A 27,848-nucleotide genomic window follows, 5' to 3' on the forward strand; every position below is an offset into this window, starting at 1 on the left:
TCTATGTATCTATAGAATATCTACGTATATTATAATATTGGACATGTTTTGCCATTAAGTATACTGTATATATAGAAATCGCCATATATCTATGTACCTATAGAATATCTAGATATATTATAATATTGGGCATGTTTTGCCATGAAGTATACTGTATATATGGAAATCGCCATATATCTATGTATCTATAGAATATCTAGGTACATTATAATATTGAGCATGTTTTGCCATTAAGTATACTGTACATATGTAAATCGCCATATATCTATGTATCTATAGAATATCTAGATATATTATAATATTGGGCATGTTTTGCCATGAAGTATACTGTATATATGGAAATCGCCATATATCTATGTATCTATAGAATATCTAGATACATTATAATATTGGACATGTTTTGCCATTAAGTATACTGTATATATGGAAATATGTTATAGCTTAGATATAATAATATACATAATGAGTTATGGTATCTCGAGGTACAGATATATCATAACATGGCAATGTAAGACTTAGTATGTAGGTTACTAAAATTATGCTGCAAACGCTGCAATGTATATTTATATCACACATGTATATAGGTAACATGTTAAAGAGCGAACGAAATTCTACTGAACGTGTGTTTATGTAACCAAAGAAGATGTACTGACTTTTAACCCTCGCTACGATAAATGATATATTATACATAAAAGTTCTTTTCTCGTTAATTACTTTCAATAAATGTATACACATAGTTAACTTGAACATAGTAACATACTTGTACAACAAAGTAATTAAGAAGTAAACTATTCAGAGAAAAATGACTTTATGCTTTCCTTTTCTAAGATTGACGAAGCATTTTAAAATATAAAATGGCATTCCAGAATGTTAGCAGCGGCAAATTACTACACGGCAACGGTGCTCTTTGCACTTATACAGCGATCATTCTCGGCAATGGTTCTTCCAAGGCCACCTTCTTCACCAAATTATATCCAACGCTTTGATCGGAAAGGAAATGACCAAAGATTCTACGGGGGAAAATCTTTACCAAGTTTCCCACACAGTTCTGAGATGGAAAGAGCTAATAATCCTAATACCAACGATTACAGGTATTAATTATGTATTTACCATTTCTATTATAACTTCCTATAATTTTTACTTTTCTTCTGTTCTGCATAAATACTCTCGCTTTCTCTTCCTTCCTTTCTCCCAGAGTCACATCTCCATGTCAAGTGATAATAAAGTCGTTATACTAAGAGTTTCGGATAAAACAACTTCCGCTTATAAAAGCATATTTCAAATAATAAGAATTAGGAATCGGATAAATTTTTTTTAACAAAAGTACAGTTGACGTATTTGCCATTCTTCGGATTTCGACTGTGTTTTCGATAGCGATAACGATTTAGACGTTATAATAATCACAGATCACATAATCAATAAGAAGTATAGATGGAGGATGCTGTGCAGAGGAAATGGGGACCGTTGAATCATCAGATAAAGATAATCGAAGAGATTGCTCTTTGCTTTTTTACCTATTAGAAAGAAATATCTCTTAGGAAGAAAAAGGGAGGCCACATTAAATATCTCTATCTTCTATTCAATTACAATTTTACTGCACAACTTCATCTAAAGAATCCAGAATTATCTCCCTTTTAACGCTAGAATTTTCACCGGTGTGGTGAAAGTGAGCAATTTGTAATTTTTTATAGAAATTTTGTAGATAGATAACGATGCATTTTGAGGGATCTCTATGATTTCTTATAAAATATAATATCTAAATGGACGAAAGATTATATTTATATACTTTTCCATACATATATCTTCCATCTTGATACAAGTTCTTTAATATAAGTTTTATACTTTAGACATCGATAGATCTAGTTTTAAATAATATCCCATTTCATCTTAGTACAAAACAGATAGTATAAACCCATAATTCTATAAGTCTATATATATACTAGCCTTAGATATGGTCTGCTTCTGGCGTGGCAGTTGAATGCACGGTATTTGATTATAGCATGTGATGTATCGTGTGTTCGTTTAATCCTATTCATTCAACTATCGTATACGTCATTATACATATCCATATTATTAGTAAAATGTTAGTATGATCTGTGGCTAAAGTAGGACCGACTTAAGAGGGTCCAATATAGACTCCATAGAGGGTCCAAGACTGCGTAAGAAGTAAATCTAAAGATAGGAGAAGTTGTATGAAAATTGTATACTTAAGATTCTGGATCTTTTACACGCTGTGTAATTAAACCAGTGTTTACCAAGTACTTTAATAATCAATGTACTATTAACATGGTCTACACGTTCTTCTCTTTCACCAATTTTGCCTCGTTTAGGTCTGCTGAAACTGTATGTATCTTTATAACTGTATATATATTATCTGATGTTAGCTCGGGTTCAAAGTAAGGCCCACTGTCCATGAAATGTCACTCTGTAGACGCGTTGATGCTAACGGTACACTTCCATGCAGCGATCATTGTGAAGTAATGTGAAGTAATGTGCACCGTTTTCGTCATAACGACTGACGTTAACATCGTGAGCCATACGTTGCAGCCATAAACGAATGTAGCGATACAGGATGAGAGCGACTTGCTCGTCCCTCGACATCTTAATAACGGGACGAAATGTATCTTATCCGTACGCTTCGCAGACTGAGCGTCGATGTAAACGCATCGTCGCGTTTAGTACGAAACGACGTGACGCTTTCTGGATAGCGGGCCTTGAAGTAAAACGAAAAAAATTTTGTCATTATGTTTGCTAATTTCAGAAAAAGAGTGCTTCCGATTCTTCGGACGTGTCTCATAAGAGGAAGATACATATTAGGTCATCCCATAAGTTCGTGCCGATTTTTGCGTATACATTTCATGTGTCGATTTATAAGCATACGGCGATAAGGGACCAATGCACTTGAGCTTAGCTGATCGAGAACAGGCTAGAGCAGATTTTCGTGGGTATAAGATCGTAATATAGTGAACACAGTGACTTCTAACAGTAAAAAATCATGCGTGAAATGCGTATCCATTTTCGACATCTCGTGTTATATGAATTTCGGAAAGGAAGTTCTGTAACAATTGTCACGAAAAACATATGTGCTGTTTACGGAGAAAATGCGCTTTCATCTTGCACCTGTAGGAAGTGGTTCCAACGTTTTAGAGCTGGGAATTTCTGTTTAGAAGACGAGGAACGCTCCGGGCGTCCTCTTCAGAGAGACGAAGATAAAATTCGGGATCTTGTTGAAAAATCACGAAGTTTGACGGTTCAAGAGACGTCAAATGTTCTGAAAATACCCAAGACAACGATTCATAGGTGTTTAAAAAAAATAACATATATAACCGCTCGAAAAACGGCACGAACTTATGGGATGACCTAATATTATACAATATGTATGTGGACTATGTACCATTGGTGGTTTCCATTGAAATCATCGACGTAGACTTCACCGATACCAGCTTCGACCCGGTAGTACAAGGAAATAAGAGAGAATTTTTACTTATGCAGGTAAAGGTAAAGGTACTACCTCGAACCTAACGCAAGCTATGGATTTAATATTGATTTGTGTTGAAATTACGCTCAAACTAAAGGTAAATTAATTGAAATCAAACCAAAATTTATTTAATTGCTATCCAGCTTGTACGGGTTAGTTCTCTTAATTCGTCGATTATCTGCAGCAACAACCCTACATAGGTACAATTTCTCTTTTATTTGCCCGTGCTAATACCGCCAGTCAGGTAACGCTGTTGTCAGTTAAAGCTATCTTCAGCGAAGACGGTGAAGACAGAGTCGGTGATTTCAATGGCATCCATATGCCCATGCTGAATACACTTTTCTAGATCGTTTCTTTCATACGTGTAGACCTAATAAAAGAGAAAGCAGAATAAAACACTGCTTAATTAATTATGTTTTATCCTGATTTATTCTCTTCCCATCCGATTCCTTCTCTACTTTGTCGTTGTGAATTGTGGATTTTGTTATTTTAATGCTCGTCAATTTATACAATTTTGTTTGTGCAATTTGTACTTGATTTTTAGTATGCTGCATTCCATTCTTCATCGTGTTGTCAATTTTAAAATTAGCCACATCCTTGGCAAACTTTGATACGGAGGGAAAATGGTGAAAAATGATGAAACAGAAAGAATTATGGATTAAAGTAAAAAGGATCGTGACGATTTTACGCCCTCGTAACGCGAAAATTAAAAACCATTGAAAGTAAATGAAGATTGTCATATAAGTCATACGAAATATTATAAAAATCGATCATGGTTAATACATTTACAATTTATTTGAAACGTGTTAACGAATTTGTGACAAAGCAAATTAATTAATGACAAAGGAAAGAAATTAGGCATATTAGATGTATATCACCGTTCGTAGACAGATTTCGATAGTGCGTTACGCTTTGTACCGATATTTCGTGAACATTGCCTCGAAATATTTATATTCTTGATTCCATTTGTTAATGACGCGCGTAGCAGCATTTTGTTTCACCTTTGGAAATTCATTTTACGAGAACCGATGCTTAATACTATCTTTCATATTCGCGTTCACGAATATTAAAAAATCACGAACCGAGTTAAAAAAAGGCTATTTTTCTTTTTCAGTCTCGTGGAAATCGAACTTCAAAGTCCAGACGAAATGGACGCGTCCAGCCTTCAAAATATCATACACGCGATGCTGAAACAATCTGAAGAAGCTCGCAACGAGAGTTATCCAAATCCAGAAGTGGTACCTCGCTCAATTTTTGGCGTGAGAGATGTTGGCCTAAGTGCGAACTTCAAAGCAAACGCGGTTAACGAGGGCAGACACGTCTTAGCAGATCCGTCGAAATTTCAAAGTTTCGATGAAAAGCTCTATTACTTAAAGAATAGCAGACCAAAGGTTTATGTAAACGTGCGAGGCCATAGCGGTTCTTTTCGCAAAGGCGTAACATCTAGAACGACTACTGTTCACGATCCTATAGAATTTCTTAGAGTGACACCTCCTCTGCAAAGGCAAACTGACTGGACATCTCATCGCAATAAAATAATTCGACCGTTAAAAAAAATTGACCATCAAGCTAATACGAAACGTGAATATGGTAAAAATGTTTCGAAAAAGAAAGCTAAAAAATTAAATAGACTAACTATAGTTTACGGTTTAGATAATCTCTCCACTACTGAGAGCTCTATGGTGACTTCCAGCGAGTTACCGAAACAGATACCAGCACCACCGTCCAGATTTCCAAGTAGAATATTAATGGCACAGACCACGCCTGTTCAAAGATATGCTTTGAAAAGAACGAATATATTGCCAGAATATAGTTTCTCAAACGTTTGATGCTATTTCAAATACGAAAACAAATTCTTTTACAAGGTAAACAAAAGAAAAATCAGTTTGCGAAAAAGTGGACAGATAGTGGAAATAGATATGGATAAAGTTTCGATAAATACGGTTTGTTTATACAAAAGTGTAAATATTAATTTCAATTACTTACTCGATAATCTACATACTGTAAGGATATGTAATAAATAAAACTTATAGAGTATTGGTACTTGTTCGATAACTTCATCGATAACTGTTTCCACTATGTTCACTTATTTTTGTCCCCGTCTGTATCTCATTCGAAACCACCGAATAATACTCGGCGATACTTTGAAAGTTTGCGAACAATGATCATTTTTCTATACCAAATAGGAATACAGGAAGATCTTACGTGCATGTTTTATAGGATCATTGTGAAAGATAACGTTTTCAGGAGATTTAATAACTCGCATCTTCGCTTGTAGAAAGTGACAGAATTTAATTTGTAAATACATAAACTTGCTGCCTAGAGTGAAACTGAAGAAAATAATTTCTATAGAAAATGTCGAAGAAAATGTTACAACTTACAAAATAACGTATCTAAATAAAATTGTTGAAAGTATGTTGCCAGATAGAGATATCTATAATTTCGTTTCAAAATTTATAAATATACAGTAAAGTTTGTATACCTATTTAAAGAATTTCTTATCTTTAATCTTAAGTTGTACATTATATAATTTCTTTAGAAACATTAGAAGCATACTTTCCTTAACATAAGTTTATGGATGATTTTATTTATACATTACAATCGGATGTACACTTTATATAAAATATCAAAAAATCTAGTTTTTAATCAAGAACAGACTCGAAACGTTAAATAAATCAACTGAAAAGTGTAATCACTATAGATCTCTGAATTAATCCATTTCTGATCTATTTTGATCTATTTTTGTAACTATGTATACTACGTACATCACGTAAAACTATATTCGTACTCTAAAAATTTCATATTTCAAAATATACTATCTCTTATCTGCTGCAACAATGACATAAATATATATGTATACAATGAGCAACTGTGCAACGTTTCGTTAATACTGACGTACGTATGAACCGGTCACAGAACAAATTGTTTAACTCAGTTTCTCGAAATTTTTGAAATGTCAGTACCAGAGCACTTGATTCGTGTTTATCTTATATAGTTTCAATTTTCTCTGTCTTAATTTTGTCGAGTTAACTGGTTTGGCAAATAAGCGGCTCCTAATCTGCCATCGATCTTTCCTTCCAAGTTATGGATTGTATGAAAAAATTATTTTGTAATATATGTACAAGCACCGATGATTATGTATTTAATCTTAATTTAATTTTATCTATTTAATTTTAGGTCAAGTTTTTAAGTCCCTTAATATTATCAGGCCTGTAAGTATGAAACCGGAATTTGTCTATAGATGGCCCTAGCTGATAATGTAGTTATCACTAAAATGCGTCGTTGATGCCAAAAGTCTTTGTTGACATCTCGTAAACATTTTCGACTCAGAACAATACAAGTTTCATACAACAGCGTAGTTTGTAATAGCGTCGAACATGTCAAATTTTGTGTCTGGAAACTACGATTTGCGGACAGCATTGATTTTCTGTTACCATTCGAAGAAAACTGCTGCAGAATCGCATCGAATGCTCGTCGAAGCTTACGGTGAGCATGCTCTTGGTAAATCACAGGGCTTTGAGTGGTTTAAAAAATTCAGAAGTGGCAATTTTGACGCGAGGAACGAAGAACGCGGAAGACCACCGAAAAAGTTTCGAGACAGCGAATTGCAAGCATCGTTGGACGAGGATGACGCTCAAACGCAACAACAACTCGCTGATCGATTAAACGTGACACGAGAAGCCGTCTCCATACGTTTGAAAGCCATGGAAAAGATCCAGAAGGTGGGAAAATGGGTTCCACACGAACCGAATGAAAGACAGCAGGAAACCCGAAAAACCACTTGCGAAATGCTGCTCGCCAGATACAAAAGAAAGTCGTTTCTCCACCGAATTGTGACTGGCGATGAAAAGTGGATATATTTTGAGAATCCTAAGCGTAAAAGATCATGGGTAGCTCCAGGCGAACCACCGACATCGACTACAAGACCAAATCGCTATGGACGGAAGACAATGCTCTGTGTTTGGTGGGATCAGAAGGGTGTGATCTATTAAGAGCTGTTAAAACCTGGCGAAACCGTTAATACCGAGCGCTACCGACGACAAACGATCGATTTGAATCGAGCTTTGCGTGAAAAACGACCAGAATATCAAAAAAGGCGACACAAAGTAACTTTGCTTCGTGATAATGCACCATCGCATACAGCAAAACCGGCCAAGGAAACGATCGAAGCGTTCAATTGGGAAATACTTTCGCACGCGGCTTACTCACCAGACTTGGCTCCGTCCGATTACTATTTATTTGCATCGATGGGACGCGCACTTTCTGACCAGCACTTCGCTTCTTACGAAAATGTACGAAAATGGCTCGATGACTGCTTTGCCTCAAAAGAGCGACAGTTTTTTTTGGCGTGGCATCCACCAATTGCCAGACAGGTGGGAAAAATGTATAGCTAGCGATGGGCAATACTTCGAATAAAATATTTTTAATCATTTTCATACAATAAACGTGTATATACAAAAATTCCGGTTTCACATTTACATACCTGATATGTCCTTTTTTGATAAATTATATCTACAATTTATTGATTCCGTAAAAAAAATGATAACCGTTCGATCGAAGCACATTATGTTCAGTTATATAGTCGTAGAACATATTGACTAAATATCCATATTCTTATGAACAATAATGTACAATATGTACTATTTGTATATTTATAAATAAAAGTTTATATAAGAAAATTGCAGTATTTATAGATTGAAATACTATTATATTATATCATATAAAGTAAAAATTAAAAAATAAAGCTGCAATAGAACTTTAACGTATCTCTTACTTCGATTATTTATAGAATATTCAATTTTCACCGAATCTCAATTTTATTTGTATAACGAAGTATGCGTTTTAATAAAATATTCTACAAAATATCATTATTCAATCTTTAAAATCGTTTCGATGTTTTATGGACTAACAGAGAAGTCTCTTCATGAAAATTAACCAACAGATTTAATTTACGAACGATCGATCTTATATATTTTTATACTTTTGCATGAATGAATATGCAAGTTTAAAATTCTCGATTCTTGAAACCACTCAACTTTATACCGAGCCAATTTTACTTGTTGAAGTTACTTTCAGAATTTTTAGTACAATATTAGTGAAAATTGAAAATTTGTGGACATTAAGATATATTTTTCTAGATCTTGTGTATCGTATACAACGTTAACAAATGAATTGTGATATTTAAGTATCTACGAATAAGCGAAAATCAATGAACATTGAAATTATTTTAATTATAAATCATAATAAAATTATAATATAGTTTCAACAAAATTATAAAATCATTCACGAACAATAAAAATCAGTTTATCTAAACTTATAGTTATAGTTATGTAGTTTAGTATAAAAAATTATTAAACTATACCAAGAATCTGAAACAAAATTCGTACTTACTTGTTCTGCCTTTAGAGTGAGCTCTATGAAGATCTGTTGTAGTTTCTCATTCACAAAATTTATACAAAATTGTTCGAAACCATTTTTTTCAAAAATCTCAAATCCGTAAATATCCAAAATTCCAATTTCAAGACCCTCGGTATTGGTTTCCATAGCTGAATTAATTTTCTGCAAACATTAACGTACAAGGTTAATACTCATACAGAAGTTAATATTTTAATTTACTTGTAAAATTGTAAATTCTGACATTAAAGTTTTCTAAGATTGTGGTAGAATATATATACATAAAATTAGAGAACTGTATTTGTTTTTAGAAACAGAAATCTTCAATTAATTAATACATATACATATGGAAATGCCAAGTAACATCAAAATATTCAGATTTGCAAGGTAAATGGCAATGAATTCGTAGCAAACTGTTATCCTTTATTAAGCTCGGAATTGATCAGAGTAAAGTTATTACGGAAATTATTTACCACTAAAGTTATAAACTTAAAAAATAATATCTTAAGTTGAAAATTAAAATCTTCCTCTTACAAAAATAAATTTATAGTCTAATATATAGTAGATAGTATATAGTATATAATAACAAAGTAATAAAATTCATTGTTTCTTTACAAAGTGAAAAACTATTTGTATTACTAACAAAAGAACTAGAATGTTCGAATAATAGAACTATCACTTTTCTGATATTAAATTTCGTTTGTTCAAATGAATGTTCAGGGAGCAAGGAAGATATTCTGATAATGGAGGCTCTAAGGATTTCTTTAAATATCAAATATTCTTTGATATAAATACTTGCCGCTTTTTTTTATAAAAATTACCAAGTTTATAGTATAAAATCTAAATACTATAAAAAATATAGTATAAAATCTAAATATGAACATTATAACAAATCAAACGCATATGACAACTACTATATGAAATTTAGATTTCAACTGGATAAAATATTTTTAAGACATGTACCGTTGATTAATTGTTAATATAGAAATATATGTACTTACTTTAACCAGATAATCAAAGAGTCTAGCATAGATATCCTTTGCCAATGCATCCCGAGTATAGGCAGCTTGTTCTACGTTTAATGTAACATCAACGCTCTCAGATTGACTTCCCCATTTCGATTCAAACTGACGTGATATTAATTTTTGAGATAGCTGCTTTACTGAAATCTCGAGCAAATGGGATGGAAAATCAAGATCTGAAATATATAAACGATATGTAATAAATGCTTCGTTTCGTGTATTAGTAATCTAATCTGTTCAGCCAAGCAACTAACCCATTGTATCGTATGCAGTGAGTCAGATACAGGCAGTCACAAAAGTCTACACACATTTTAATTAATGATCGACCTAATACACGCGTATGACAAATCTTCGAATTTATTTGTCTCAGAAACGAAGCATCTTGTACAAAAATGTTATTCTACATTTTTTACTTATTCTCACGTGTGATCCGGAAGTAGCCATATTCAAATACATTTGATAAATTTTTCTCGAAACTCGGTCTTCCCGAAAACAAAACCTCGAACAAAAAGGTCTATTTTCTACATAGGCACATGCAATATAAGAAAATTGCAAGTTGTCGAAAAACAGACAGACAAATACAACCTTATTTGTATCACGTTATAATATAAAGCTTAGCTTGAAACTTTGTTTCTTCCTATTCATTTCTTATAGTAAAATGATTTGCCACTATTTCATAACAATCGTGACTGCATATTACTATCATATCAACAACGTTTATCATTCTTTCGGTTCCAAGTTCCAAGTAGAGGAAATATAATTAAGGAAAAAAAATTTACAAGCCCCGTACACGTATATCGCGCGAATTCAGGCATCCAAAATAAACATCGACGCGTTAACTACATTTTACAAATAACAATATAAGTTATAACACTGATTGGGAAAGAAAGATACATTTTAAGTAGCTTGGAATTTGCCTTTGATAACCGAACATGTATAATGTATACATACATGTAAATATACATGCATAACTGTATATTTAACGCAATATCTACCTTTTTAATGATTTAAAGATTGCTGTTTTACTTGTATTTCGCGTATTCGTGCACATATTTAGAATATAAATAGTATACATATGTGCAGTGACCGAAATAATATTAGGTTCACCCGTGGTTTAATGATAGTAAGTAGAAATATGCGAAAAGATGTTTATTCAACTGTACTATTATCATTAGTTCGGCCACTATGTATACACGAAGAAAAGAGGGCTATATTCTTAATTATTCTATAAGCAATTTGTTTTCAACAAAGTCATAACTTTCAAGGTTTCCATCTTTAGCTATAACTTTCTTCATTAATCCGTACTTACATCGTTTATCAGCGATTTGTGAATAATTTCCGTTCTCGACAAATTGAATATTTCCTATGTGAAGTATTCCCGCAACGAGTCTGAAAATATCAGTTACTTCGGAATCGCCCATCGCCATTATGTTCAATGCTGAAACGAATAAAATAACGATCGATAATTTAAGATAAGGGGAAACGTAAGAATATAAGAATAAATTTCTAAACACTAGCAACTGTTATCAATGGACGAGATATTATCGTATTATTATGAGAACTGTAAGTTTTTAATTTTCATTTTATTTTAGGAGTAGCACTTCTAGCGATATAATTCTTCTAGCGACGATTTCTTTAACGACCAAAAATAAGACCTACGGTAGACTACCAGGCATGTAAATGTGAAACCGGAATTTTTGTATATACACGTTTATTGTATGAAAATGATTAAAAATATTTTATTCGAAGTATTGCCCATCGCTAGCTATACATTTTTCCCACCTGTCTGGCAATTGGTGGATGCCACGCCAAAAAAACTGTCGCTCTTTTGAGGCAAACCAGTCATCGAGCCATTTTCGTACATTTTCGTAAGAAGCGAAGTGCTGGTCAGAAAGTGCGCGTCCCATCGATGCAAATAAATAGTAATCGGACGGAGCCAAGTCTGGTGAGTAAGCCGCGTGCGAAAGTATTTCCCAATTGAACGCTTCGATCGTTTCCTTGGCCGGTTTTGCTGTATGCGATGGTGCATTATCACGAAGCAAAGTTACTTTGTGTCGCCTTTTTTGATATTCTGATCGTTTTTCACGCAAAGCTCGATTCAAATCGATCGTTTGTCGTCGGTAGCGCTCGGTATTAACGGTTTCGCCAGGTTTTAACAGCTCGTAATAGATCACACCCTTCTGATCCCACCAAACACAGAGCATTGTCTTCCGTCCATAGCGATTTGGTCTTGTAGTCGATGTCGGTGGTTCGCCTGGAGCTACCCATGATCTTTTACGCTTAGGATTCTCAAAATATATCCACTTTTCATCGCCAGTCACAATTCGGTGGAGAAACGACTTTCTTTTGTATCTGGCGAGCAGCATTTCGCAAGTGGTTTTTCGGTTTTCTTGCTGTCTTTCATTCGGTTCGTGAGGAACCCATTTTCCCACCTTCTGCATCTTTCCCATGGCTTCAAACGTATGGAGACGGCTTCTCGTGTCACGTTTAATCGATCAGCGAGTTGTTGTTGCGTTTGAGCGTCATCCTCGTCCAACGATGCTTGCAATTCGCTGTCTCGAAACTTTTTCGTGGTCTTCCCACGTTCTTCGTTTCTCGCGTCAAAATTGCCACTTCTGAATTTTTTAAACCACTCAAAGCACTGTGATTTACCAAGAGCATGCTCACCGTAAGCTTCGACGAGCATTCGATGCGCCTCTGCAGCAGTTTTCTTCAAATGGTAACAGAAAATCAATGCTGTCCGCAAATCGTAGTTTCCAGACACAAAATTTGACATGTTCGACGCTATTACAAACTACGCTGTTGTATGAAACTTGTATTGTTCTGAGTCGAAAATGTTTGAGAGATGTCAACAAAGACTTTTGGCATCAATGACGCAGTTTCGTGATAACTACATTATTAGCTAGGGCCATCTATAGACAAATTCCGGTTTCATACTTACAGACTTGATACATTGTGATACCTTCAGGACATATACACAATCGGGAACGCAAATTTTTACCTTTTAAAGTTGCTTCAAAATCGTGAACGTCGTTTACGTCATCGACTTTATGCCCTTCGCCATAATTGAGGTAGTGATAATAATCAACATCCATCAATCCAAGTTCAGCTGAAAAATAAAGGTTTACATACATAAAGCATAGAAACAACAACTATTCAGTCGCGGACAAAAATAAATAGATAAGTGGTGGAAGTAGGTATGAATGAAGATTAATTGAACTAGTACTACTGTTATACAGGGTGTTTGGTAACTGGTGGTACAAGCGGAAAGGGGGTGATTCTATGCGAAAAAAGAAGTCGAAAATATAGAATAAACATTTTTCGTTCGAGGCTTTGTTTTCGAGAAAATCGACTTTGAATTTTGGCTCGGTACGCGTGCACTTTATCGCGTCTCGTTATAACGGATCTCACTCTGTAGATCGTTGTCTCGATGGAAAAATTAAAAAAAAAAAAATTCGCGTAGAATCACCCCTTTTCCGCTTGTACCGCCAGTTACCAACCACCCTGTATAATTAAGCTTTATTTATTATGCATCCTTACAGTATATAGTTTATTTAATAGATAATTGAAATTTATATTTAGATATCTTTCTATACAGACGTATTCAAGGAAACTTCATTCATACCTATTTTCGCACTCTGTCCACTTATTTTTGTCTCCGTCTGTATCGCGTCAAGGTTCATGCTATACAATGTGGTGTTCACTGTATCGGTCTGCGTGATGTTTTTTGTCATGTAATCCGATATAAAAGTCCAATATAAGATAAAAAAATCCGATAAAAAGGTAGTTAATAAAAATAAATTCTATTAAAACGAATAACAGGAAGCAAACATTCTTGAAATACTGCTTTCTCATGACAACATTCAAGATTACGTAAAATTTTCTAAAGTAAAGTTACACGATTCTTTCTAAATATTACATTGCTAAAAGCCTAACAATTTTTGTTCACGTAATACTAAAAATTTGTAGCAGTGAAAATAATGCTCCATATAGCCCAGACAAGTTATATCTCTCTCTTAATTGCGCTTAACGAACAATACGAGGAAAGAAACGTATAATTCAAAAAGTTTCCTGTAACTTTCCTGTAAGTTTTCTTCGAAATGCGGTTTATGTGTAAAATATACGATTGCCCAATCTTTTCTTCGTAGGAAATTTATCATACGATGCAAAAAAGGTATACAAATAAATATCAACACGTACAACTCAAAATAATGTTACAAATAAATGAACAATTTTTTAGTGCAATATGTTGCAAACGCTACGTGTATAGTTTGTTCGTTATTTCTCGTAAGACGTTGATGAGTCATTCGTACTTTATACGATGCAAAATTAATGATAACTTATCATAAAACGGAAACTGTACAATTTCACACGTCGTAAACGGTAACAGAAAAGGAAAGTATTCAAGTTTTTGCGGTTCGTAACGAAAAAGACTTTGCAGATCATTAGAGTGAATACCTTGTATGAGACATGAGGTATGACTAAAATAAAATATAACAAATAAATTTGTAATTATCCCACCAACGATAATAAGAAAGATTATTTGATATTTACATTTCATTTGCCGGTTTGCACCTGTTACAAGTTGATAAAATACATGAAAATTTCTTTCATCGATATTATGACAAGTGACTCTCGATTTTTCTAACAAAAAGTTCGAAATCTTTCCCCCGCTTGGTTGGCCACTAGGACCGAATTGCATTTCTACATATTTCCCCTGAAAGAAATATATTTTTAAAAAATGCTTGCTTATTTTCCTAAGGATATTTATTTTCTACTTTCATTTAAATTAGTGACAAAACTAATGGCTAAAATAAAATAAATAAGTAACGAAAATAAATAATCTTAATAAAATAAAAGGAATCTAGAATGAAACGTACAAATCTGCTACTGTTATTGTTCCGCATAGTTTTCGCATTGCCAAAAGCTTCTAAAAGAGGATTAGATTCCAAAATGACGTTTTTTACTTTTTGCACGTGTGTACCACCACCACTAATCTTCGCGATGTATGACATAATGTATTTTGCTGAAACTGTTTTACCAGCACCTGATTCTCCACTGTAAAATCGAAATAAATAAAATAATTTGATTACGCATTATTTTCTGCCGACTACAAACATTATTGTTTATTTAGTATTGCGAGGGTAAAATTGCCAGACTTTCGAAGAATACGTCGAAGTACATATTGTATGTACACGAGTACAGTGCACAGTTACATACATTATTATACGTACATAGCACTATCTCTGTATCTGCTGCTTTGTATCAGCGAGGATGATTTGAATATCATGGTGATTTATTCTGTGAAAATACGAACCATTTATAAAGCTTGAAAATACCTAAGCTATCTCTTCTTAACGATCATTTCTAATCGTACGACAGATTTTTAACAAGAAGTTGTCTTATTTCTCGTTACGTTCAGCAAATCTAGCAATCCTTACGACCTACGAAACAGATTGACTTTCTATGTATAATTATTTTGTATACTTACTCTCTAAACTCTAGAAGCAATTAACACCGATACTTTTATAATATACTAAGAAATTTTATTTTAACGTGTCACGAATCGGAAAGTATACTAGTTTTGATAAAAGACAACTTACAATTTGTCAGGAAGAAAAAGGCAAAAATTATATAGTGAAATTACAAAATTATTAATATTAATCGTAGCAGATATAAAGGTCGTATTGAACTTAAGAAACAAAGAAGACAACCACTTTTTTGTCAAAAATCTATTCTACGTGCGATTAATCGTTATTCTTATTAACGAATTATTTATGTATTTCCAAGCTGTGATAAATGATTCGTATTCTTGTAGGACCAATTTGTCTACTCGCAATATTATCAAAGGTACTTCTATCGTGAAATAGCTAAAACCTATGATTCACAACAATAATCTCATTCCACAGTATCAGTTTACATTTCGATAACAACATTCTGTGATGGAGCAAATAGGAAATAATCTTGAAGAAAGCAAGATATGCCTTTATAGATATTGGCCAAGGTTTTTTATATCGCGTTTGGCGCAAAGAATTACTTTATAAATTAAATATAGTCTCATGTACAACTACTACCTACTACCTGCTACCTACTATACACCTGTATGCTACTGATATTTCGTTTAAGCGAAAGAGATTTTCATATCAATTACAATAGCAGATTGCAACAGTAAGTCGTAGCATATACAAGCTGGTGCGCTCCAAGCATTTTCGGACAGCAGATCTCCCTACGATCAATAACGCACTAATAGATCCTTCGTATATATATATAAACCATTACACATTAACGGAACATATAAATACATACATAAAACAATAAAAACGATATCTCCGTCTAAAGTAATAATACGTCCATTGTCTCTTTCATTTTATACAACATCTTTCTTCTCAAATTGTAGTTATTTTTAATTATTAAGCAGCTAAGGAAATTTAAGCACTTGGCATATTTTAAACCTCATAGAGCAAAATAATTATTTTAGAAGCACTATTTTCATGCAAGGACATATATTTTACCTGATGATAACACATTGATTTTCCTTATCGATTAACATATTTCTGTACATATTGTCTGCTAATCCATAAATATGTGGAGGATTTTCATATGGTACCTGAAACAGATGAAAATTGATTTAATCGCAAGTATCGTAAATTAAAATCTTTTCATACGACTATGACGTTTATAATTTAGATACTACATAAATTACGTACGCTTGTTACTTACCGCACCCTGGTAAATTTCTATTTCCCTATCTCCAAAATATGGCATTTGCTTAAAAGGATTAATCGATACTAATACAGGACCAATACATGTCTAATAGCTATTAAGGAAATTAATATGATCTTATTTGCAACATCAAAATCAGAAGCGTAACATAATAACATAGATCGTTTTATGACGTTTTCAGCAACAAGAAGGTTAATTTACTATTTTCTAGTTTATTATACAAATCTTTCTTATACAGATTTGCCGTTGAAAGTATCATCGCTTAAAAATAGTATCTCTTCCTTTAACATTTTAATCTTTTACACTATTAATCTTTTGTACTTCCTTAAACCAAAAGTTTACATATCTGATATTGATAATGTATTCTTAAAACCATAAATTTCTTCTCGGTCATCTTATTCCGCAAATATCCAGGAGCTTCGGTGTATTATACACGTGTACATTATTAAATTTCTTACCGTAATCTTAATATATCTTAATATAATATTCTTTAATACATATATATTAAACATTACATTATATTAGATATTTCAATTATACATATAATACGTATAACGATATATTCCTTAGAATAAAGAATTATTACTGTTGTAACAATTATTTAAGGATACGAATATATAGTCATCCATGTATCTCTTTCGAAGATTTTCGGTAATAGCATCCTCGGTAATTTTCGGGAGCAAAACCATATCATCCACTCCGGAAACTTTAACATTTTGACTCTGCCAATGATACATCTGAAACAAAAATAAAATTTTCTGCATTGGCCATATGTCTGAAAATTTGTTGTGTCTTATTTATGCTACTCCTTGTAAAATTTATTAAACGATCAGTGGAAATCGCGCTCTGTATCATCATCAATCTATAAGTCGTCTGATACTTGCTTATTTTGAGCAAAAAGATTGCTACAATGTAGAAACGATGAATAATTCGGAGACATCCTGCATATATGTATGTAACCGTTCTTTAACTTTAGTTTTAAGAACGTTATATGAAATATTTTTAATGTTCTATATACGCATAAATACAATACTATCCACAGAAGCATTTGCAGTTCGTAAGTATATTTGAGTAGACTTGTTTCAATAATTCAAATAATCAAAGGAGAAATACAGTTGAACTTCGTTTATCCGAACATGTGAAGGGACAAATCGTTCGAATAATAGGCTTAGTTATGGGTTCATATAACTGAACAGTATAGCTAAACAAAGACTGGTTTGCATAAAGTATAAACGAGGTGCGGATAAGCAAAGTTCCACTGTACATAACGAGCACGATACGTGAAAACCTAACGTAAACATAACGCGACGCATCGATGACGGCTCACCTATGCATAGCAGCCATCGACATCTACATTTCACGATATGTGTTACAATGTATACAAATCTGTATCGACGAATGAATATCAGGATCAACTTCTATCGACGCAGAAATCAGGATTCCCTTCGGACGTCGTTTCAGCGTTGCTTCTATTCGCTCAAAATTACATACATCTGCATTTACGGCAATTTGCCTAACCCAGACTTAATCTTTGTCTTTTGTTTATATCTATAATTTATATAGCCAGTATCTGTATACATTTACCAAGTTGACGTTTTTATTGCAACATAAGCATACGTGAGATTATGATTATTATTAGGATACTGACCTTGATAACATATGTATGTATATCAAAATCGTTGGAATCGATGAGACCTGCCTTTTCTATATATATACGCAATTGTTCTCCTTTTCTTTCTGTCAGAACAAAATTTATGAAAAGTGTTTTTATCGAAGATATCTTTCGGGAGAATATTCCAGTAATCGCGTATAATAAAGAACGAACGGACTCCATATATTCTTACATAGCAAAGTAACGTTAACAGCGACAATTATTTCTTTCAAGGCATATTCCACCTCGTCCAATTTATTGAGTTCAAGGTAACAAATTATACCGTGCTAAACACAGATAACCGGCTTTTCAATGTTGTCAATATTTCTTCAAGAGTTATGTTCGTCATCGTTTTAAACATTGTATGTGAAGCTAAAAAAAATATGCATATATATATACACATATAAATTCATATATTCAAATATAAAATTCTTATTTATTTTAATCTAATAAGAATAAAAATTTTAATAATTTTTCATTAGAGTAATCAAAATAAGATCCTGTTTTGATATAGAAAGTAAAAAAGCATTTATCTATATTAGGAAACTTAAACGATTTAATCATGACTGCAAAGTCTTATTAAACTTCGCTTTTATATAACTTATTTTTAATGAAATTTAATGAATTTAAATTAAATTACGGGTATCGTTTATTACTACTTTTTTTTTTTAATAATATGCCTCGAATAAAAGCCGATATTTTTATTCAAAATAAGCAGATATACTTTATATTCTTCTATTAACTAAAATCTTTTGCATACTATTTTATTCCCTTAGGGAAAAAGTCTTTTGTACTGTTTACTTTAAATTTTCCCGAACAATTATAACATCTAGATCATACATGCAATAATATGCATATGCATATATATATGTATTGTTTATATAATGATTGCATTATAGAAATATTAATCTAGTCTATATTTAATCGAATGAAATTCAATAGGATTATCTGTAAGAAGACAACAAAACACCGTAAAAAAACAACCAAGTAATAAATTACAATTTATAAATAATTATCTCCATGAAAGTTCTAGGAGCATACAAGCAGTGTGTTTACCCTACCTTTATGTATATTATAGATTTTTTTTCACTAAATATTTTATTACAAATCTTGTTTATTTATTTCCCTATCCGTCATGAGGTATGCAATGAGAAAAAACAATTGGCAAAAAATATACTATACAGATTACGTGTAATTGTTTATTTACAATCTATTTGACTTTTCAATGATATAATATAACCAGTTCTAATGATATAAATATACCTTTTTATATAACTGTTATATATAATATATTGATATAACTAATAAGAGTACGATGTCTTGTATAAGATCCAGTCCTAACCATACAAAATAAATTTGAATTAATTTGGACTTGATCAAATATGATATAATTATGAATTAAATATTTCAATCCAATAATTGTTAGAATTGAAATCTAAAAAGTAAATAACAATCATTATACATAAAACAAACTATTTTAATAATTAAGAGACACATCTCCTTTATTAATGTTTCAATACATTAAACTTAAAACTCATTCAAAACTGGAAATATAATGGATACTATATATAATTTATACATACTTATAAATATGTAAGAAATTACTTCCTTATGTAGTAAATGCATAGTTTCTACCAAACTATGGTAAAGGCAATCACAATACAAATGGGGTATAATCTTATCAAGGCAAAGTTATCTTATCGTACAAATAGATATCTTATAAACTTTAATAACTGAAAAAGTTTATGCTATAATTTTTGTATAGAATCTACTAACTGATTAGTTAACAAGAAACTAAAATCTTGCTCTATTTATTCCTCTGACAATGAATAAGTGAAATCATTTTGAAGTATATATTTACTAAACTCTTGTTTGAACAACATAAATCATTTATAACATAATAAAGATACTTATGTACGAGTTTGTATGAGTTTTACAATTCTATTAATATATTGCCCCAGAGTTTCAATTATCTTATTCACAATTCATTCATATTATTTATATCATTTTCAACTGTATATACATGAATATATAATATCATTTTAAGTATTTAATATTTGTGATAAAATAGGTAGCCTGAAATAAAGTTATTTAGACAAATTGATTTTAACTTTGTTTGCAAAAAAGAAACATAAATGTCCATAATCATTTTATATTTGAAATGCCACTATATTGCAACTGTTAGTTAAAAATCATCAGTACTGATCATTAAAACAATAACTTATAACTTACAAGAGCATAATAGAATGTTTCACTGCAATTGTATGTTTTAATGGATCGTACTCTTATTCTTTTTAAATTCTCTTCTTTGTAACTCCCTATCGCTTCTTTAAAATAAGAAAGAGAAATGATCTAACTTCTAAACTCAGGGATAAACTAAATAGATAAATATAATAGTACCTTAAAAATAGTATTTCTACTTGTGGTATTATTTCAATCATTTACTATTAGAGAGCTTATAGGCCTAGCATACGTGCTTAGACTTGTGTATGATATAAAAATGGAGAAAGTTTATCGGTGATAATTTAGAATATCAAGGAAATAAAATTAACTATTCAATCGTTGTTTTTTACCATTTATGCTTAATCTTCTTTTTACATTATAACAAACAATTAATCCTTTTCTGTAGAAATACATAAATCTATTTTATATTTGGTTTATTATCCTATTATAACCTTAGATAATAGGAAAATTTATTTTCATTAATAACATTTTATTTATTATTAATACTAATATAAACACCAATAGTGATTAAAAATGTCTACATAATTTTACCTTCACTCAGGAAAATCCTGTGTCCATATTTATTTGATTATTAACAAAATGTTTAGACGAAATGAATAAACAATTATAATGCATTTGATTATACAATGTACACGATTATCAAGGTTGAAAAAGTAAACATGAATTGTTTTCGACACTTACCGCGCTTGGTAAATGATAAACACCTGCTTGTTTCTTCTTTACAACTATTTGGATATAAGAAAATATACAAAAGAAGCACTCACATAAATACAATAAATAATTTCACTAGCATCATATTATACAAATACAGACACAAATATCACAATATATCATCACGAGACATAAATTTCAACATTTAAAGTTTACAATCGCGAAACAGACCCGATCGTATCACGGTCTGACAAATACTAGTTGGTTAGCCGGTGAGTCAGTGCGCCTGTCACAGAACTGCTATGATAGCATGATACGTCAGACTTACTCAGAACCACGCTCTTCGTTTGTAATCGTTCAAGAATGCTTCTCATTGCGTATTTTATACGAATGCTACAGCTTTTCTATTATATCTTTAATTCGTATGCCTCGTTTATTTAGATACTTATAATATTAATTGAGATACTTTTGACATGAATACACCGTTTGACTGTAAGAGTAGGTATCTGAAGGAATCGATGAATGAATAGTTTTAACAGTAAAGATGTAGGCACGTGAGCTCGTAACCAATGTCATCGTTTCTAACGGTGTCACGCCGATAAAGTCAGTAACAGGTGGCATTTTTACACTCTGTTACACTTAACGCGCTGAAAACGATGCAGCAATTGTGAGATTTTTCATCTGCAAAGTAAATACATACCTACATCAACTTAGACGCTCATTTGTAGTAGTAGAAAGTAGAGAGTCGTAAACTTTCATTCGTAGATATTTCAAATATTTCCAATAATTACAAGAACTGTGCTAAAAACACATATACATAATATAAAACGTGAATCCTGAAAAATTTCATTTAACAAAATTAATCGGTATTTATCTATAATTCGTAAAAATGTTTAATTGTACTTTGCTTTAACAAATCAGAATTACTTTTTCAATTAAATCAAATGTTGGAAATTAATTCATAAGATGGAAAATACATTTGTGATAACTAGACAGCGGATGTTTATGTATTAATGGGAAATCTTTATGCAGGTGTTCCGTTTCTTTAGTAACTTAGTACCAAAAATATGAAATTGTATCAAAATCTGCAGTCTAGTGTTGTTCGTTTCTGCAAAATAGCGATATACCGATATGATTGCAATTAATTAATCGTTTTTATTCTTACAAATTGTTTCATCTATTTACAAGTAGAATTTGAATAATCTTGTACATAAATAATTTCAGTGACGAAGGAAATACAATTTAGCTCGACTATGTTGCGTTTGCGTCAAAATCCCATACAAATCAGACGTAAGTATCGTTTGTTTCTCTGCGGCTTTTGTTTTACGGTTCGAAGAATACTTGCACTGAAATTTTCGAATCTATTCTTTTCGTAGCATCGAATGAATCACTTACAAGCAATAGTTAGATCATAAGATGAAGTTAATCGAGACGTTCAGCAAATATCGGCGTGACTTAGAGTTACTGAAATCAGAGTATGTACATTACAGAGAAAATACGGCTAAATAGTAAAAGTCACATGCTTGGACTCAAACGATAGACAGGTGGTGAAACAGATTAAACTATTATACTGTTATTTTGCCGAAAAGATTTATTTTCATCTTTGCTTACGACATCTATCCGTCATTTCTGCAATTGAGAGAGAATTTTCATCGACTAATAAAATATGATAACAGACGGAACTTAGCGTTTGATAGTTTTTACATTGCTGTCGTTAAGGAAGCAGAAAGAAAATCTAAAAAATGATATCAGGGCTAAATGAACAAAGATAAGTAGTTTATCATGGCGATAAGTGGTAACTACAATAAACATATATAACACGGAGAAACTAGAAATAAGTTATTGAGTGACACACTGAGTGACACGATGTTTGGAAAGTTAAGTGCACGCTTGATCATGGTGTTCTTGGTCTCGATGCTGTTAGTCATGGGCATTGCTGTGCCAGGAACCCTTGCCAGAGATGGATTTCCTTACTATGATCAGACCCAGTTGAACGCAACTATTGCAGCATTGGTACACAGCAATGGACCTGTGACACAAGTCAGTGAGACACTCGATCATTCGAGTTTCTCGATTAGATTTGCCAACGACTTGCATATCCAACTTCCATGCGATTTTGGCCGCCATTATTATAAAAATGTCAACACTTGTGTGTCGACGTCCAAAATGGTGATAATTTACGATCATTGCCAGGTAATATTGTTTTCTATATTTTTTAATGCTTTATACTTCACAAAGGCGTTAAATTACGTATTACATGAATATGAAATGTATCGTTTTCAATATCGTTCATTTCTAGTGTCTTAATTTAGAGAAGCAAAGTTTATAAAGCGCTATAATTATATGTATTATCCTTGTACCCAGTTTCCAACGATATCAATTAAACCATCTCCGATCGCTAAATCGAATTTTAACATTTTTCCTCTTTGAATTTTAGTAGGTCGAGCAATAAATAGACTGTTTTCAATAGTAGTAGAATTAATTAGAAGTACGGTAAATGGGAATATTATAAATTTCGCTATACGTAGATATATTTCGAAAATGTGCGGTAAATTGTATTTTTGTTCGTGTTTTAAATATCCATATCGCTACTTACGATTCTTTGCTAGATTTTTTTATGTTCTTGAAACACCTTTCAAGATTTTATACTGTCTGTGTTCACGAAAAATAACATTTCCCTAAGAAAACGAAAGAACGAATAATCGGAATAGATTTAATATACAGTGTAGGATAATAGATAAGATGTTACAACGATAGAAACTATTAATATAAAATATTTTATTAATTTCCACTTAATCTACTATATATTTGTTATTGAGAATACGTCTTCTTTCAATTACCTCTACAACTAATCATATTTTTGTAACGTTTAATAATTATTTGTACCGAGTGTGAAAAGATATATACCTTTCATAGCATATCTAATCTTCTCTATTTCAAAACATCAAACTTACGACTAAACTAATAAAGTAATCCGTTTACACACATAATCGTGTTTGCAGTGTTTCATTTGAGGAAATCTCTCGGAAATCAAGCTAATCGAGTCTTCTTTTTACTAATTTCTTAATTTCATTATGCTCGTACGCAATTAATATTTTTACTTCTTAAGAAATGAACGACTTACTTCCACAAGTTCATTCACGTGCAAAAAATTAGCCTAAATAATAGAAAATTTTAAGGTAAAGTTGTAAGATGTAATATAAATTGTTAATTCGTATTTTATGTTAAAATAACTCTTCGTATTTTAATGGTTGTACGATATAATATTCACAATTCGAGCATTTATTTAGACATTAAGAGTGTCGTTCTAACCTTTTACTTGGAGGTTAAAAATATTATTCTAAACTGTTTTGAGATACGGTTCATTTATCGCAAAATTACCATATAAATTTTATATTTATAAGATGTATTTAATTTACCTTTACGATTCTAATTACTTGTTTTTCTGTGTCTATAGTTTTCAATGCGGCCAGATTGCTGGAACGAGATGCCTTTCTGCTTCCTCGACAGCACAAAGAACGATGTCTATGGCGAAGATAACTGCCTGCCCTATTTTAAACTCAACAAAGATTTATGCCGGTGTGAACTCAAGAAATGATAATCATCATCATCATCATACGTGTTCTAACATAGATATAATGTCAAACAGATAGCTAATTTATGAGGATAATGAAATATAATAAACTCCTTTATCGTATTACAGAATACAAGTTCCATTTCATTCGTTACACTTCTCGCAAACAACGTTAAAAATTGCACCTTATTTATTATATCTACGTTATTTTTAGTATTTACGAATTTACAATATCCATTTGGTATATTATTTCGCGAGATTCGGGTTGGGTTCGGGTTCGAGTGCTACGACCACCAGTATAACCGGAAGAAAAAGCTATTACTTTAAATATTCTATGAAGGGCATTGGCCCAGATAATTTTATCCTTAAATTTAACGAATAATTTGAGAAAGTAATTGACTAGACGAATAGGTACACGGAGATTTGTTTCAAGAGAGTCTTGAAAAACATGTGCTGCAAAACTAAAAGAGTCACGCCGGGACCTTGAGGACAAGGGGAGTCGTCACTTCCCGGGAGAGGACGCCGGGTAGTGTCGGATTCGTACCGGCTAAAACACCTCCATGGTGATCGTCCTGACGATTGGTAGGACAATCCAGAGGCCATCTTTTATTCGTAGTACTCCTTCGTCTTCTCCCTGATGGTGTAATCAGGGAGTCATCCTGTTGATTGGACCTGTAGGAAGTGTAGTTGGAGCTAGGTGAAAAGAGAATTCGTGTTTCGTCCCGGGACTACCGGTGGACTCGTCAGTAAGGCTATACCCGGTAGTCCCTGCCTTAGACGTAGAGGGAGTCTCGCTAGGTGCGGTATTTGTATCGTGACATCGTATATTCGACCGCTAGCGAGACAGACAGACTCGTTGTCGTCGTAGTAGTCCTCTGGTGTTGGCGGTTGGTACCCGCGGATCGCCCGGGAGGTGTTACGACCGCGTTGATGCCTCGACCTGTCAGCGTCCTGTTGGTACCAATCCGCCACAGACCGTTAGGGGAGACCACTCCTCCTGAAGATACATAGAAAGACTGTGGCCAAATTGTTTGTAATCGCTTATTTCCATCTTCACCGTGGAAATACCTGTTTCTTGGATAATCTTCCCGCGTTTTTTCATGTTTGTATCGAAGGCTGCGTCTCATAGGTGATAAGTAGTTGAAATGAAAATAATTCTAAAGATCTAATATCATGTTATCGTTCAAATCTGCATAAACAAAAATGGACACGTACGATGGAACTAGTATTCCAGTAATTATACGTTATTACGTATTAATTATTTATTATCGAATTACATATTAAGGATTTGTTTCAGAATATAGAGTTAGTCCCTTGCATACGAGGATCATGATCTCATAACGATCTTACACAGGTGACACTGCGATTTGGGAAGTATAGACGTGTTTCTAAAACGAAAATTTTTACTTTTTTTTGCGCATCAAACAGTATGTATAAAAATTGTAAACAAGTTGATATTTATTTTCTAAAATAAGAAATATTACTATTGCAGATTTCCACCATTTCAAATGTATATTTCGCTCTTAAAAGCTGCCTTTACTGCCAAATTCGGTTTTAAAAACGGTATCTTTACTTTCTTACTTTAATTATACTATGTTCTATAAAATTATCCATAAAAATTAAAAACAAAGGTAAAAATTAAACCTAAACATGTAAGCTTTGCTTATTATCATTCCAAGTACCATATCAATTCACATATTACATAATTCCAGTTGTATGGAAAGGCTGTATAATAAATATTATAAAAATGTTTTATGTTTTGTCTTAGTGCTTTATTTCTTTTTATTTATCGAGTACTACTGTGTTTTGACATGCTATACATTTGACTTTTCACATAAAATAATTTACAAGTTAATTAATTTTTTCCATATTATATTGGCAAGAATTGTCATTGCTTTTATAACTTTAATATATTGTAGTCAGTATTTTTTAATAGTAACGAATAAAATAAATTAAATTTACTTTAGTACAACATTACATAACAATACAAATATGAAAACGTTTTTATGTTGGAACATATATACAAAGTATCTCGAAATTAAGCAACGAATATAATTATAATAATTTGATTAAAGGTATATTGCACTTAATTTAATATAAGTACAAAAAGAGAAAGAAAGAGAGAGAGAATTTCATAACATTGAAACTTCATTTCTTAACACATTGCGTACGGGTTACGAGATATCTCAATGTTTTCATGTTTTCATGTTTTTCGACTGAATCGATGACTTAGCAACCAGAGGCAAATGTTTTTGTTATGTTACCAGTATAACGAAGCCTTGCGTTCTTGTGACAAATAATTAGCAAAAAAACTGAATGTTAACATTCTAAGCATGTAAAAACAATCAGTCAGTATAGCCAGTACATCAGTAGATCTGTGCCGATAAAAAATGTGTGCGCTAAGGGAGCCTGAGAGCGCGTTAAGCACGCAGAGCGCCGTACGCAATGTGTTAACTTAATTTAGATATTTCACTGTTCCAATTTTATATTTTAAAATAAACATATACACTGTACTAATTTAATTATATCAATCGCCTTAAGAATATGTTATTTATTAAACTATTAATTCAATATTGATTAAATAATTATTACGAGATACGCTGCATATTCACAACTCTATGTGGTACATACACATGTCTTATAATTATTAATCTTGTATATACACAATTTACCGCTCTCACGTACAGATATAAATATTTGCAGACATTGAAATAATAAATTATTGCTACATTAGTCATAGAAATCGGACATTTTCTGTTATGATATTCGATAAATTAGTACTAAAATAGATACAGCGAAGTAAAGAAAATTTAACAGTCACTTTTCAATATTGCAGTTCGATATTTTTCGGTACGTTTTGTGTTATATATATATATATATATATATGTCCTAACAATTACCAAGAATATTGAAAAATTTTCATTATTTTAAAATATTGTAAAGCTTTATTATGTACAATAACATTCACTATATAAGGATTAGAAACGCATGAAAGATAACAAAAACGATTCTTAGCTTATTTAAAATTTTTTCATTATCTTTTATATGTTATTACTGAAATCAAATGTGTCTGCTTTGCACACATATTAACATTAAAAGTAAAATTCAGTA

At 32.1% G+C, this 27,848-nt stretch overlaps 2 protein-coding genes and 2 long non-coding RNA genes across 10 annotated transcripts in view; 3 read left to right on the forward strand and 1 right to left on the reverse strand.

Moving 5' to 3' along the window:
• LOC126866488 (unconventional myosin-Ie-like) overlaps positions 1–21,419 on the reverse strand; it is a 42,338-nt gene extending 20,919 nt beyond the window's left edge. For 2 of the 7 annotated variants that reach the window (XM_050620088.1, XM_050620087.1), the window contains exons 1-11: positions 21,194–21,417; positions 18,266–18,640; positions 17,229–17,354; positions 16,615–16,704; positions 16,407–16,501; positions 14,775–14,952; positions 14,449–14,611; positions 12,896–13,003; positions 11,204–11,332; positions 9,874–10,070; positions 8,870–9,037 (exon numbers count right to left, since the gene is read on the reverse strand). In XM_050620088.1, coding sequence (XP_050476045.1) covers positions 8,870–9,037; positions 9,874–10,070; positions 11,204–11,332; positions 12,896–13,003; positions 14,449–14,611; positions 14,775–14,952; positions 16,407–16,501; positions 16,615–16,704; positions 17,229–17,354; positions 18,266–18,451 — 1,440 coding nt within the window. In that variant the 5' untranslated portion in view covers positions 18,452–18,640; positions 21,194–21,417. Of the gene's footprint in view, positions 1–8,869; positions 9,038–9,873; positions 10,071–11,203; positions 11,333–12,895; positions 13,004–14,448; positions 14,612–14,774; positions 14,953–16,406; positions 16,502–16,614; positions 16,705–17,228; positions 17,355–17,501; positions 17,914–17,944; positions 18,145–18,265; positions 18,641–21,193 lie in introns of those variants that run through there. The other 5 variants (XM_050620090.1, XM_050620093.1, XM_050620089.1 and 2 more) reach the window with 5 other exon arrangements.
• Positions 853–6,536, forward strand: LOC126866500 (uncharacterized). The gene is made up of 2 exons (XM_050620142.1): positions 853–1,091; positions 4,593–6,536. The coding sequence occupies exons 1-2, from the start codon at positions 868–870 to the stop codon at positions 5,305–5,307; spliced, it is 939 nt and encodes a 312-aa protein (XP_050476099.1). The 5' UTR covers positions 853–867; the 3' UTR covers positions 5,308–6,536.
• A 187-nt stretch (positions 21,420–21,606) lies between the features above and the next one.
• On the forward strand, positions 21,607–23,197 carry LOC126866510 (uncharacterized). The gene is made up of 3 exons (XR_007689908.1): positions 21,607–21,851; positions 22,388–22,453; positions 22,540–23,197. It is a non-coding gene; the product is annotated as an uncharacterized LOC126866510 (long non-coding RNA).
• A 1,575-nt stretch (positions 23,198–24,772) lies between these two features.
• Positions 24,773–26,775, forward strand: LOC126866511 (uncharacterized). Its single transcript, XR_007689909.1, has 2 exons — positions 24,773–25,970; positions 26,035–26,775. It is a non-coding gene; the product is annotated as an uncharacterized LOC126866511 (long non-coding RNA).
• Positions 26,776–27,848: the final 1,073 nt, after the last annotated feature.

This window comes from Bombus huntii, chromosome 6, assembly GCF_024542735.1.
Source record: "Bombus huntii isolate Logan2020A chromosome 6, iyBomHunt1.1, whole genome shotgun sequence".
In the NCBI taxonomy this organism is placed as follows: Eukaryota; Metazoa; Arthropoda; class Insecta; order Hymenoptera; family Apidae; genus Bombus; species Bombus huntii.

What these genes read in the sequence shown, in the direction of transcription:
- LOC126866500 (XM_050620142.1), top strand. Translation starts at nt 868, where the DNA reads ATGTTAGCAGCGGCAAATTACTACACGGCAACGGTGCTCTTTGCACTT. An exon ending in CCTAATACCAACGATTACAG is followed by an intron (nt 1,092 to 4,592) that starts GTATTAATTATG and finishes TTTCTTTTTCAG; the next exon opens with TCTCGTGGAAATCGAACTTC.